The sequence below is a fragment of the Ambystoma mexicanum genome, chromosome 1q (assembly GCF_040938575.1).
Source record: "Ambystoma mexicanum isolate Mex_15411 chromosome 1q, UKY_AmexF1_1, whole genome shotgun sequence".
Lineage (NCBI taxonomy): Eukaryota > Metazoa > Chordata > Amphibia > Caudata > Ambystomatidae > Ambystoma > Ambystoma mexicanum.
In genome coordinates this window covers 669,570,437-669,583,263 of record NC_090922.1, presented here as the reverse complement: position 1 = coordinate 669,583,263, position 12,827 = coordinate 669,570,437, and the positions used below count along the sequence as shown (strand labels likewise).

Below are 12,827 nucleotides of genomic sequence, written 5' to 3'. Positions count from 1 at the left end.
GTGGAGGTAGCTGAGAGAAGGGTTCGATAGGGAAGGTATTTTGGAAGAGAGCGTTGGATGTAGTGTGGGTCCTGGCCCCAAAAAGCCTTGTGGACAATGCACAGGGTCTTGAACTTGATCCTTGTAGCTTCTGCGATCCAGTGGACAGATTTCAGGGCTGGCGACATACGGTCCCTGGGCTTGAGGCCAATGATAAGTCTTGCAGTCCTGTTCTCGATTAGTTGCAAAGGGCGGAGACTAGAGGAAGGCAGATTAAGTATGAGGCTGTTGCACTGGTCCAGCCTTTAGAGAACCAGTGCTCTGGAGACAGTGAGCTTTAGGGGGAAATTTAGGAATGGAAGAGTCCGTTTGAGGAGGAGCAGCTGGTAGTGGGACTTCTTGGCGACGCCCGAGATATGAGGAGAGAAAGAGAGAGTGGAGTCTAAGATGACACCAAGGTTTTTTGCCTCGCAGGAAGGTGAAGGAAGAAGGCCCAAGGCGGGCGGGCCAGAGCGAGAGAGGGACTGCAGGGGCAGGGGTCCCAGTGAGAAGGATCTCTGTCTTACTGATATTATGGCAGAGATCGTTGGAGGTGCACCAATCCTGAATCATGGATAGACAGTCAGAAATGAGTGAGAGAGGAGTGGAGGCTGAGGGGAGCCTGAAGGAAAGCTGAGTGTTATCCACATAACACTGAACGTTAGACGAGAAGGTAGAGATCAGGTGGGGCAAAGGGGTCAAGTAGAGGTTGAAAAACCAGGGTGAGAGGTTAGGGCCCTGGGGAACACCACAGGTAGAGAGAGAGGTGGTGGAGAGAAAGGGACCAAGTTGAACCTAGGAGGGGCGGTCCAAGTGGAAGGAGGTCAGCCACTCCAGGGCCTGATCCATGATGTCCAGATTCTCACAGAGTCGATTGATCAGGATGGCATGGTTGACTTTGTTGACTTTGTCAAAGCAGAGGAAGGATCATGGTGGATGAGGACCGAAGGAATGATGGAATCAAGGTTAGAGAGCAGATCTTCATGGGTGGCAGCTCTGAAGCCAGACTGATGGTATTGGAGACAAGCAACAGATTTAGTGTGGAGAGTAGGATAGGAGATGGCCAGCTTTTTCAAGAGTTTGCCCAGGAAAGGGGTGATTGAGATTGGGCAATAGTTTTCTGGGCAGGTCGGATCAGCAGATGGCTTCTTGAGGAGGGGGTGCACAATGGAGTGCCTAAGATGAGAGGGGAAAGTTCCAGTGGCAAAAGAGTGATTACAAAAATCGGCCAAAGCTGGAGCAAGGGTGTCAATATGGTCCTTGATGGTTCTGGAGGAGCAGGGTAGCACCTGTTTGGACGACACTTTCATAGATCAGATTTGTCTAGAAACCTTGTCAGCTGTTGTCAGAGAGAAAGGGGAGAACATACGCAGAGAGGGAGGGATGGCCAAGGGGGTTGGGGGGAGGGAAAGGAAGTGGACAGGATGGCCTGAGTTTTAGCAGAGAAGTGCGAGGCCAGAGCCCTTACAGAGGGCCTGGGAGGGAACAGGGGAGATAGAGACTGCAACAGGATTGGCCAGTTCCTTTCAGATTCTAAAGATTTCGGCCATGTTGTTAGAGGTCGCAGAGATGTGGGCTTGAATGTGTGCTCTCCTCTTGGACAGGACAGAGAGTCTGTATTGCCTTTGGAGCATGCGGCAGGCCAGTTTGTCAGAGGATGCACCCCGAAGCCCTCCACTACCTCTCAGACACCCTCCACTTGCGTTTCAGGACGGCGAGGTCGCAATCATACCAAGAGTTGGACTTGGAGGTAGGCTTCAGCTGGATTCTCATGAGAGGGGCAAGGATGTCCAGGGTGTTGAAAATAGAAAGATGCAGTTTAGAAAGGGCTGTATCAGGTTGTGAGTTAGCCGCAGGAGTAGTAGGAGCAGAGAAAGTAGAGTCAAAAGCATCCACTGACACACGCTTCATGGGCTGAATGACTGAGAAGGTAGGTGGCAGTGCTGGGGGGGTGGGCTTTGCCTGAGGGATAGAAAGTTTCAGATGTGAGGAGAGTAGAAAGTGTTCAGTCCAAGATTGAGGAGTGGTGAGAGGGTTAGAGAGGGGGATGTCTGAGCTGATGAGAACATCCAAAGTATGTCCGGCAAAGTGTGTCAGCCAGAGGGTAGAATTGAAAAAGAGAGAGTGTCGCAGAAGTTGTAGAAAGGCCCAGAGGAGGGATTAGAAGCATCCAGGTGGATGTTGAGATCTCTGAGAAGGAGAAGTTGAGAAGTAGAGGCAGGGAGTGAAAAGGATAGGTCGGCCCATTCAGAGAGGAATAGGACGACCGGGCCAGGTGTCCTGTAGATGGTGGCCACAGTTAGAGAGAGGCCAGGGGAGCTAGAGAGCCTGCAGACCAGGCATTCAAAGGAGGAGTAGGCCTGCGTAGGGACACTAAAGTGTCATTTTGCTTTCCTGGTAACCCCATAATACAAGGGTCTGAGTCTAGATGATACAGTGAGGCTGAGCGCCATTATTAAGATCACTTTTTCATGTAGATATGATATTTAGGTATCTTTAATAGCAGAGGTTCTGCAACTCCAGACTGTATAAAATGGCCAAATGAAAACCAGGTATGTAGAAAGCCTGAAAGGGACAATAACCCTAGCCGTCGTGGTTCGGATCGTGTTGATGATTCATGGTTCCCAAGGCAACCCCCTTTGAATTGCTTGTATGCCCTTTGGTTGTTTCTTTTTTGGAAATGTAAAATGTGGGCTCGGTCTTTGACATTTTGTGCCACCTCCTCATCCAGTGTCCCTGTGTGCTCTTTTCTCTCTTGTTAAAGTCCTGACCATATCATATTGTTTTTTAGTAGGGGCAAAAATATGGCAAATGTGACTCTGTTCTTCAAATGTGCACGATGTGATTAAGTTGAAAGCAAATTCAGCTCTCTCTGTCACTTGCGTCTGTAAGCAGCAAACATACCATAAAATAATTTTGCATAATTTGTGCCCTCGAGCAAACAAAAAGTCTGCCCTGCGATAAACTTAGTTACAAAACCAGTTTTCTCTGTTACTTAGCACACACGCGGCAACAGTGGTGACAAGCATATTGGATGTCTATGTTAGGAGGTAAACAACCTTATGTACTATGGTCGTGAATGTGTATACCTTGAATGGGGCCAGATCATGTCATCCACCGGGCATACAAGGTGGTCTCTGATCATGAAAGGTGAAAGCACGCCCTGCACGCTCAAACCAGAAAAAATAGAACCCGCTAGAGAAGAAGGTCCAGAAACACTGCTTGCAAGGATAACAAGCATTTATTTCTACAAAATAGAAATGCATCAGCAAAGAAATCTGCTACTGCCGAACGTTCTGGGCTCTAATGGCATGTGCAGCAAGTTATAAGCACAAACAAAGTCACTGATGATGTAATCACATGCAGTACAATTCTACAACACTAATTGGAAGAGCCCTATACATGTAGGGCCTACTCCATATGGAATGCCAGGCCAATTGTCTGTCTTGATCTGTTAAGCTTTGTCTGCCTGGGTGCTGCTGGGCTTGTCATCTGTGGCGAGGCTGGCCTAACAATTAATTAGCTGCTTAGGAAAACAATGTTATTTTATCATTGCAACAGTGCACCTGGCAGATAAAGAAATGAGCCTAAGGAGTGGGGGGTCGAGAGCTGAGGTCACACTAACTCACATGCTCCACTCACTCCCAGGCAGATCAGCAACTCCCAAGGTCCACCACCTTAGTTTTAGGTTATAATTTGACACCACCCTGCAGCTTGCTCCAAAATCACGTGACCCATTTGTGAAGGTGTGATGGCCTTGCCTTCTGATCTTAGTGATCGATTGAGGGGTGTAAATGTTTTATGGTCAGTGGTCTGTGTCTGGATGGTACTGTGGCATGCAGCGGTCTTGGAATGAAAGCATTGCAAAGCTGTATTTCTCATGTGGGGATCGTTGGGGTCAGGATGGCCTTGCTATTTGTTCCATGGGATGGTACTGCCAAGTGGCACTCTGCACCCTTCTCATGACATTGCAGGGCACATTCTTCCCAGGCACGGAGGGTTTTATGTTTATGGATCTCTGAAACCTGCTGAGGGTAGGGGTGATGTCTGCGTTTATGCAGAGGATCTAATACTAACACATATGTTGCTGTTCGCTGTGCTTAGGCCTATGTTCCAAGATGGCTGCCATTAGTTAAGATGACGTTCACACCTGCATCTACTATATAGCCTCTAATGCATACACTAAGGCGATCATGCACCCACCTCCGTGTCCACCTTCCTCCCCCCTGCTCCCTGGATGTGCTCTCTAGCATTTATTTCTCATTGGGTGTAGCCTAGGGGTGTGGGATGGGAAGGCACTCTCTGCTTCCCAACACATGTTACCCTGATCTGCCTAGGAATTGATGCCATGAATTCCTCCACCAGGGGTGCAGTATCCACCATGCTTGGTTGGACTTGCTCTATTGTCTCTTGCAGATATGCACTACACCCTCTAATCGGAGGAGCCCTCTTGCACTCTTAGCTCTCGGAAGGGACAATGATACTATTTAATTCCACTTTCAAACCATAAACTATGACAGTAATACCCATCCACCCACTATTAGCAATTACCTGAGACCTGGAAATGGGCCCACTGGCACTTGTAACTGAGCTTCTGAAACAGACTGACTCTGTTTCACCTCTAGGGAATACACTCTGAAGCAGGTGAGAAAACTAGCAAGGCAAACTCCTGCGAGTGACATTGTGGTCACCATATCAGAAACAGTCTAACCATTGCTGTATAACAATGCCTGTCAGGCACGTCACTAACATCACGCCCTTATCTGTTGCTTGACCTTTGGGCTCACTGAGTACCAGTCTTCTTACCTAGCATATACTTGTATGTTCGATAGAACAGGGCTATAGTAAATGCACACTGAGAAGATGACATCCTCTGCAGACCCAACAAGATGCAGGGATGACCATAGTAGCTGTTGATGGTCCTTGGGTCCACTGAAAACCAGTCATCTAGTTAGTATCCGTAAGACTAAATGAACAGAACTGGATGTAACTGCACAATGAGAAGGTTTCATCCGATAAACATTGGCAGATTCAAAGAGATACAGGGATGACGGTAGACCTGAAATTTGATTAACCCAATAATCTATAGGAATTGGGCAACTCAACACTGATGACACTGAAAAGCAGGGAAAGACAACCTCAAGCTTGGTAATCAGAACAAACTCTTCAGCGGACAGAGAATTCTCTCGGAAGAACCAATGCTCCAAATCTCTAGAATGGATATGGTCAGCTCAGCGGAAACTGGAAGGAAACAGGAATGGGGGTCTCCCACCAATATGCACAGACACTCAGACATACTGATATGTTCACTCTCTCCTCTACATCAACGAACAATAGAATGCAGCTAAACCCCTTGATCTATTTGGTCTAGCTGCACACACACCTAGTGGTGAGGACTAGATGAAACTGCCTTATCTTTCTTACTCTCTCGCAGGCTTCTAGGTGAATCTTGACCTGGGTGCCACAAGAAGAATGATCTTTAGAAGTGGTGTCTTCCAATAACCCAGTTCTCACTAGATCTTCGTCCATCCTTGGCTGAGGACGTTGGCGATGCGAACACTGAGGTTGGTACAATGAAATAGGTAGCCTGGGGTGGGAGGGGCTACAGCAATGATCACAGCAGCCTGGACTGAACTGCAGTCTGGTGGAACCAGCTCTAAAAGGCCCAAGCTTTGCACACAAAAAAAACGAAAGCCCTAGAGTAAGGTAGAAGAGAGCAGAGACCCCAGTCCAGCCAACATTAACTCATCCTCCATTTGATAGACGCACGTTTCACATTGCAATGCCTAAAAAGCACTGCCTGAGCTGAGCCTTCCTCCACTCAGTGGTCAGGGAAACGATGGAGGAACACCTTGAGGCTTCTTTCGAGACCTTGTTCTCTGAAGTATCAGTTTCTTTGTTTTCACCTCACATGTGTTTTAATCAGCGTCTCCCTTCCACCATGGCTCAGAGCCCCAGAGAGGGCTGAGCTCATAAAGCAAGACTGTTAGGATAATAAAATGCTGCAGTAATTATACAGTAACTTCTCAACCAGATTGGACCAAGGAGGGTAAAGTTGCATAGATTTACAAAGCAAAGAATCCTGATTTGCTTATCTTCTTCCTGGGGCTGCTAGGTCTCCAACCTGTTGCTGGTGCTTTTTGTGAGTATCTCCTCTCGTAACCCCTGGGGTAGGTGGGGGAGATCTCAAACTTCCCTGACTTTTCTCCTGCAGCATGGCTGCCCCTTCAGACTGCGTCCTGTTATAGTTGATGGAGAGCTTTTATGGTTGTGGAAAACTCCACGTAAATGACTTTTAAGGGCACTTAAACGAACACTGGTATTTTCCTAGATTCCCCTAAGATTCCTGGAGTTTCCTACAAAAGAATTTGAGCATGTGTATTTTTAAAGTCTTATTACATCCCTGTCAACTGAAAAGTTGCATCGCATAACTATTAGTTATTACTGCATGTTTTGTTTTGTAGGTGTGTATGAAGACATGGTGGTTCTGTTACTCTACGTTTGGGCTTGACTGTTAAAGTGCTAACCCCTTTCTCTCCCTCTAGAGGATGTATCTAAAGTATGGAGTGCATTTGTATCATGTATGCTACTGTGTGCGAGAGGTCTAGGCACTGTGACTGTTTTCTTTGTGGAATTTTGGATCCTGATCATGACTACATTAAATTATGATTTTATTGTCCAAGGTTCCCTTTTCTTCCTTCCCTCTAGTCAATATGTATAGTGACTCTCGCTTTGCAATGGGGTTAAATTTACTGTTGGGAGGTGTTAGGGTCTACATTGGCCATTACTGCTTATTTTACGTATTGTGTTTTACGTATGTTTTAGGGACCTAGTCGGAGGGCGGGAGGGCAGTACTGTGGATGTGATGGCCCCTGAAGACCGAGTTAGAGACCCAAGCACAGCAATGACACTTAACAAGGTCTTCAGGGACCAGAACTCCTGATAAGGCCTGAGGGCATGGTATACACAGCTATTATCCCTTAAAGGCTTTAGTAAAAAAACAAAAGACAATCTGCCTGGAGTCGTTCCTGGGAACTGGCTACTTCCCAGCAACCACACATGAATGTGATGAGGAGGGATGGGCAAGGCTTAAAACACATCTGGGCAGCGTCTGCCAGGTACAGCCCAGTCAAGACTGTAGGCAGCAAAGGGGTCACCCCCCATTCTAACAAGGTAAGGTGACGGGAAGGAGGTGGGTGGTTTCAAGTGCCCGGGCTGCATCTGTCAGGTGCAGCACAGTGAGGAGGAGAGCAGCACTGTGAGGAGGGCCACTGCCCCCCCCCCACACTAAGGAGGAAGAAGGTAAGGAGCAGGGGAGCAGGGGATCAGGGGAGCATGGCAGGTGATTTAGGTGGCTTGGCCACATTTGTCAGGTGAGGCCCGGGCGAGGAGGCGAGTGGCGCTGAGAGCCATGGCCACATTGCTGTCAGCGTGGCGCTCCCATGTTGAGAGGGAGCACTGCCCTGAAAATCATGCGATGCTCTCAGCATGGCTGTCAGCGCGCTGCTCCCTCTCATCACAGGAGCACCACACTGAGAGCCATGCGGCGCTCTCGTGATGAGAGGGCGTGATGCGCTGACAGCCATGCCACCAGTGCAGTGACCCTGTGGAAATGGCAAGGCTTCCCTCATTGGCCAATTTTCCAGCTATCCGGTTTTCCGAGCCGTACCTGTTCTGGAAATCGGCCAATGGGGGAGTCCAGTGCCACTCACCGAGGACATAATGGCCCTCATTAGGACTCCGGCGCTAAACCATGGTGCTATTAGCACCATGGTCCATGCCGGAGTCCGCCATGGAGAAAGGGGGAATTACCACCCCATTCCAAGGTTGGCGGGGCGGTAATTCCCCCTTTCTCCATGGCCCTTCCCCATTGCCATTTTTGCCCCATAGGGCTCAATGGGAATGGGGAAGGCGGCAATTACGGTACCGTAAATTGCGATACAGTAATTGCCATCAAGGTCCCTTTGCGGGTCCCTACTTTAACAGGTGGTCCAGACTAGCCGTTCAGGTCGGGAGCCGCAAAGGGACCTCGTAGTAAGGCGTTAAGGGGTTAACGGTGCCACAGCCTTTTACAGCGCCGTTAACCCCTTAACACCAGGGTCGTAATGACCCCCAATATGTGTTATATGTCCCCCAAAGTACTTATGTGACCTAATAGACACTGTGGCCCTCATTAAGATACGGGCGCTAAACCATGGCGCTATTAGCACCATGGTTGGTGCCGGTATCGTAACGTGTCCGCCATGGTGAAATGGGGAAATACCGCCCCATTCCAAGGTTGGCAGGGCGGTATTTCCCCATTTCCCCATGCCCTTCCCCATTCCCATTTTTGCCCCATTGGGCATAATGGGAATGGGGAAGGGGCTAAGTACAATACAGCAAATTGCAGTACCATACTTAGGGCAAAGGTCCCTTTGTGGGTCCCTACTTTAAAGGCTGGTCTAGATTGTGATTTCATTAAAAGTGCATACTTTCAGGATTCCAGTGTGGTGTGTTCTTTGGCGGGAACTGTGATTAACTGTTCTTCTCTACCAGCCTTCCTCCATCTCTAGAGTTAAGCGTGATTGCTCTGCCACAGCTACCATTATAGAGGAGAGGTCTGACCAACCATTTGGTTGGAACCCTGTTGTGCCATGAGACTAGATGCTTTAACATCCCTCACCAGAGGGCTCTGGAGAAATATCCATCCCGATAGTATATTCCACAAACGGAATTGTCTGCTGGTGCATGGCTAATAGGTATTGCCACCCAAAAAATACAGTAGCACTTATCTCTAAGACCTCAGAAGTATTGACTGTTTCATAGATCCTGCTAGGTTTGGTCCCTATCACTGTTATGTCTAGAAGGCAGACAACACACTGAGCTATTACACCGGCTACCCTTTCTATAAAGGATACATCATGTTTGGCTACTTATTAGTTTGTGTATTAAGTCCCTGTTATTGAAAAGAGGCACACAACCAGCACCAATCAATTAGGCATGCTGCAGCACTAGGTGTGGCATGCTGCAGCTCTAGGTGTGGCATGCTGCGGCACTAGGTGTGGCATGCTGCAGCTCTAGGTGTGGCATGCTGCAGCACTAGCTGTGGCGGTGGTTGGGAGAGCAGTGGGCAGTTAATGGGAGTGGGTAATGTTATTATTGAGACTTGTATTTAGCCCTTATTCACTGAGAGAAAGATTGGGGATAAGGTCTGAGGTGACGCCAGTGTCAGTAAGTTAGGGAAGGCCAGTATCCCAAGCAAGAATGAGCCTGCCCAAGGTCTATAAAGACATTGGTGCCTGGTGGTTAATTTAAATTAGTTTATGAATACCTTTCCTGTAATGTTTTTTAGGCTATCTCACCCATGCCCCCTGGGCCTGCACTGGGCTATTATCTTGGACCGCCCAGCATTGGCCAGGGCTGCGGGGGAAAAATACGTCTCCTGCACATTAAATACCCTCGGGGCAGTGCGTACTATTAACGCCCACCCTATGCCCCTCTCAACAGCAGGTGGAGCATGTGTGCGCGGTCACTACTGTGCTGCACTGCTGTAGCGGAAAGATGGAAAACCGGCCACGATGTGTTGCGCATTTAGACACGCCATCTTGAGATTCATAGCAGTAGTTACAGACTGTAGTCTACTCGCTGGTCAGGAGGTCAGTATCCGGGTCAGTACTTACTTGTATGTTGGTAAGTATATAAACACTGCCCTCCTGTGTCGGGATATTAAAGAAAGTTATCCAATGTAAGAGCGCAGCGGGTGCATCTCTTTTTATCAAACATTGTAGTATTGCATCGTTTATTTTCTGTTTTTGTTTTCTTGTCTGGCATATATTGGGAGTCAGAACAAGTTTGTCGGTATCCCACCGCTAATTCCGGTGGCATACCGGCAAACTGACCCTACCGTTTCCACTGCCTGATATCCCTGAATTTCTGGGGATATTTCAGGTGGTGTAAAGGGCGGTAAATCCCCATTCCATGGAGGGGACTGCCGGAATTACCAGCACCAATAATTCTGGCATTTATTTGCCGGTGGGGGCCTGATTTATTTCCAGCTCTTGGATGGAGGTAAATCAGTGAGCCCCACCGGCAAACTTGTGTTTTGCCGGTGTGGGAAAAGTTCCAGAATTACCAGCAATTTAACCAGCAGTTTTACCATACCAGCAAACCCATAATAAGGCCCATTGGGGGTCATTACAAGTTTGCCTTTTCTGGCGGGATGCCAGCAAACGGATCCTATTGTTTCCGCTGCCTGATATCCCGGAATTCACTGGATTTTCCAGGTGGTGGAAAGGGAGGTAAATCCCCATTCCATGGAGTCCTACGGGACTGCACCAGCAAACCCATAATGAGGCCTATTGTGTTCAAACTTTATAGTCCCTAAGCCTGTCGGCATTTGTGCAGGCAAAGCCAGTGAATGTGCTTATTGCATTTCCCGGGGCAAACGCATCAACTTTATTGGGCCTAAATGTGTCCCTGCATGGCACTGAAACAGATCCTCTTTTTTCTTTGTACTGCAGCACCCGGAACCATGGTGAAGAAGGTGGCAGTGATTGGAGCTGGAGTCAGTGGACTGGCCTCCTTAAAGTGCTGTCTGGATGAGGGACTTGAGCCTACCTGTTTTGAGAGGGGTGACGACATCGGCGGCCTCTGGAAGTTCAACGTAAGTGACCAGTATCATGGATCTATAGTTCAGAGCCGCAGTTATGGTCATTGTACAGTAGGAGCATGCATAATCTGCGGTGATGAAAATGTGCACAAAAAAACCCATAGTTGCACTTTGGGCGAAATTACATTTCAACTCACGGAATCCAAGGTGCGAGACCATAGCCAAGACAAGATGCAAATGTACCTGGCTCCTGGAAAGCCAAACCTCTGTCCCAAAACCTGATGCAACCTTAATGTTCACCAACGTACTCCACAGGAAATTCAAGTTAGAGACAGTGGCCCTCATTCCGAGGTAGGTGGTAGTCATGGTGCTATTTGCACCATGACTGCTACCAATAACGTGTCCGGCACTGGTGTAGTTCAATGGGGACTTACCGGTGTAGTCCGACCTTTGCGGGACCGGTAAGTCCCCATTGAAAATGCCATTCTCCATTCGCTTTTGAGCCCCCGTAGGGCTCAATGGCAATTGGGAGGGCGCAAATAACTGGCTCGCGAATGGCAAGCTTGTTATTTGCGCCCTGGTCCCTTAGCGGGTCCCGTTCACAATGGCTGGTCAGACCAGACGTTCCTGGTGGGACCCACTAAGGGACCTTGTAGTAGGGCGGTAAGGGATTACCGGCACAGGTCTTCTTACCGGTGCCCGGTATCCCTTACCGCCCACCTTGGAATGACCCCCAGTGATTGGGATGATCTATATGCATACTCCAATAAGGACTGGCACTTCAGCAGTTGTGGCTTGTGTATTGGCCTTATAATGGTATTTGCCAAGCACTGACATAATGGGTCTGCCTGGTCCCAAGACGGCAACAGCTGGAAAATCATGCGAGTACCTTGGTGTATGATAAGCAGTGCCTGACAAATGCCCACCCAATATCAGTAGACAAGCCACACCTTTTGGCTTTGACAATGCTTTTTAATTTCTTTCTTTTTTACAGATCTCCAGTGTAGAACATACATGCTGCTTATAAATCAAGTGTCTGAATCCACACTTAGGTCAGACATTTGTATTACACCAGTAGCCAATTACAGCTTCACTAAGCCATTGGGCCTCATTACGAGTCACCCGGCATGGAAATAATGGTGGCGGGTGATCTCGAGTCCTGCAGGTGGAGGTGTCATTCCCGCCAGGTCTGACCTGGTGGGTTTAACACCGCCCGCCTGCAGGCAGACGTGGAAACACCGGCACCATCACGAGATGGTGCCGGTGTTTCCATGGTCCCCATTCCCATTGAGTCCTATGGGACTCAATGAGAATGGGGATTTACCGAATTTCGCCTCTGGAATTCCTGGGTCACCGCGGTTGTAATGCCCCGGTAATTCCAGGAATCACGGAGGCGGAATGGTAATACGAGTCCGGAGGTAACCGAGCCGGAAAAACCGTCAGGTTACCGCCGGACTCGTCATGAGGCCCATTAACTCTTAGAAGACCATTTAGAAATAACACTGGCAGGAAATGTATACCCCACAATTTGATGTTGCTGCTTGATAGAACTAGTTCAGAGATCTCAGGAGGATGGGTTTTGTTTGGGATGGGACAGGTAGTAGGTGATAATGGCCATAGGGATTAGCATGACCAAGGGCACGCAATTGGCACATAAATACCCAAACAACACCCACAAGCTGTGTGCCCCTCCACACATCGCATGTCGCTCCTACCTGTACTACAATGCAATAGTTTTGGTTTATAGGTAGCACTTTAGCACCACCTAATAGACAAAACTAAAAATGAAATCCAGACCTTTGTATACTAGGAGAACACACCATTCATCCAGTTACTAGCAGAACCTATTAAGCATGTATTGCATCTGAAAATGTAGGTGCCAAGCAATGACATTTTTATACACTCACCTCGTCTCATATTCTCGTCCTAAAGTGCCAATTTGCTGTTTGATAAACTTTCCACACCTCCAGTACATCAGATAGAGCCATACCTCTTGGCACTGTTCAGCAGTTCTATCTTCAACCTTGGATGTACATAATTTGCAAGGAAATGTTTCCAGATATCCTTCGAGTTGGCCTTGAGGATATTTGTATTTTACTTATTGGATACTTATAAGGAGCTTATACAACAAATGGTGTTTCAAGGCGCCACAAGACAAACAGGGGTGGTGTATGAATAAAGAAACAATAACGGTCCAATTAGGTCATGTGCCAATCGGATT

At 48.1% G+C, this 12,827-nt stretch overlaps 1 protein-coding gene across 2 annotated transcripts in view; it reads left to right on the top strand.

Annotated features, from left to right (window-relative positions):
* The window catches only part of LOC138535099 (dimethylaniline monooxygenase [N-oxide-forming] 2-like), a 365,292-nt gene that overhangs the window by 94,078 nt on the left and 258,387 nt on the right, over window positions 1-12,827 (top strand). For both annotated transcript variants that reach the window (XM_069641269.1, XM_069641270.1), the window contains one exon: window positions 10,518-10,660. In XM_069641269.1, the coding sequence (XP_069497370.1) occupies window positions 10,529-10,660 (132 nt within the window). In that variant the 5' untranslated portion in view covers window positions 10,518-10,528. The remainder of the gene's footprint in view (window positions 1-10,517; window positions 10,661-12,827) is intronic.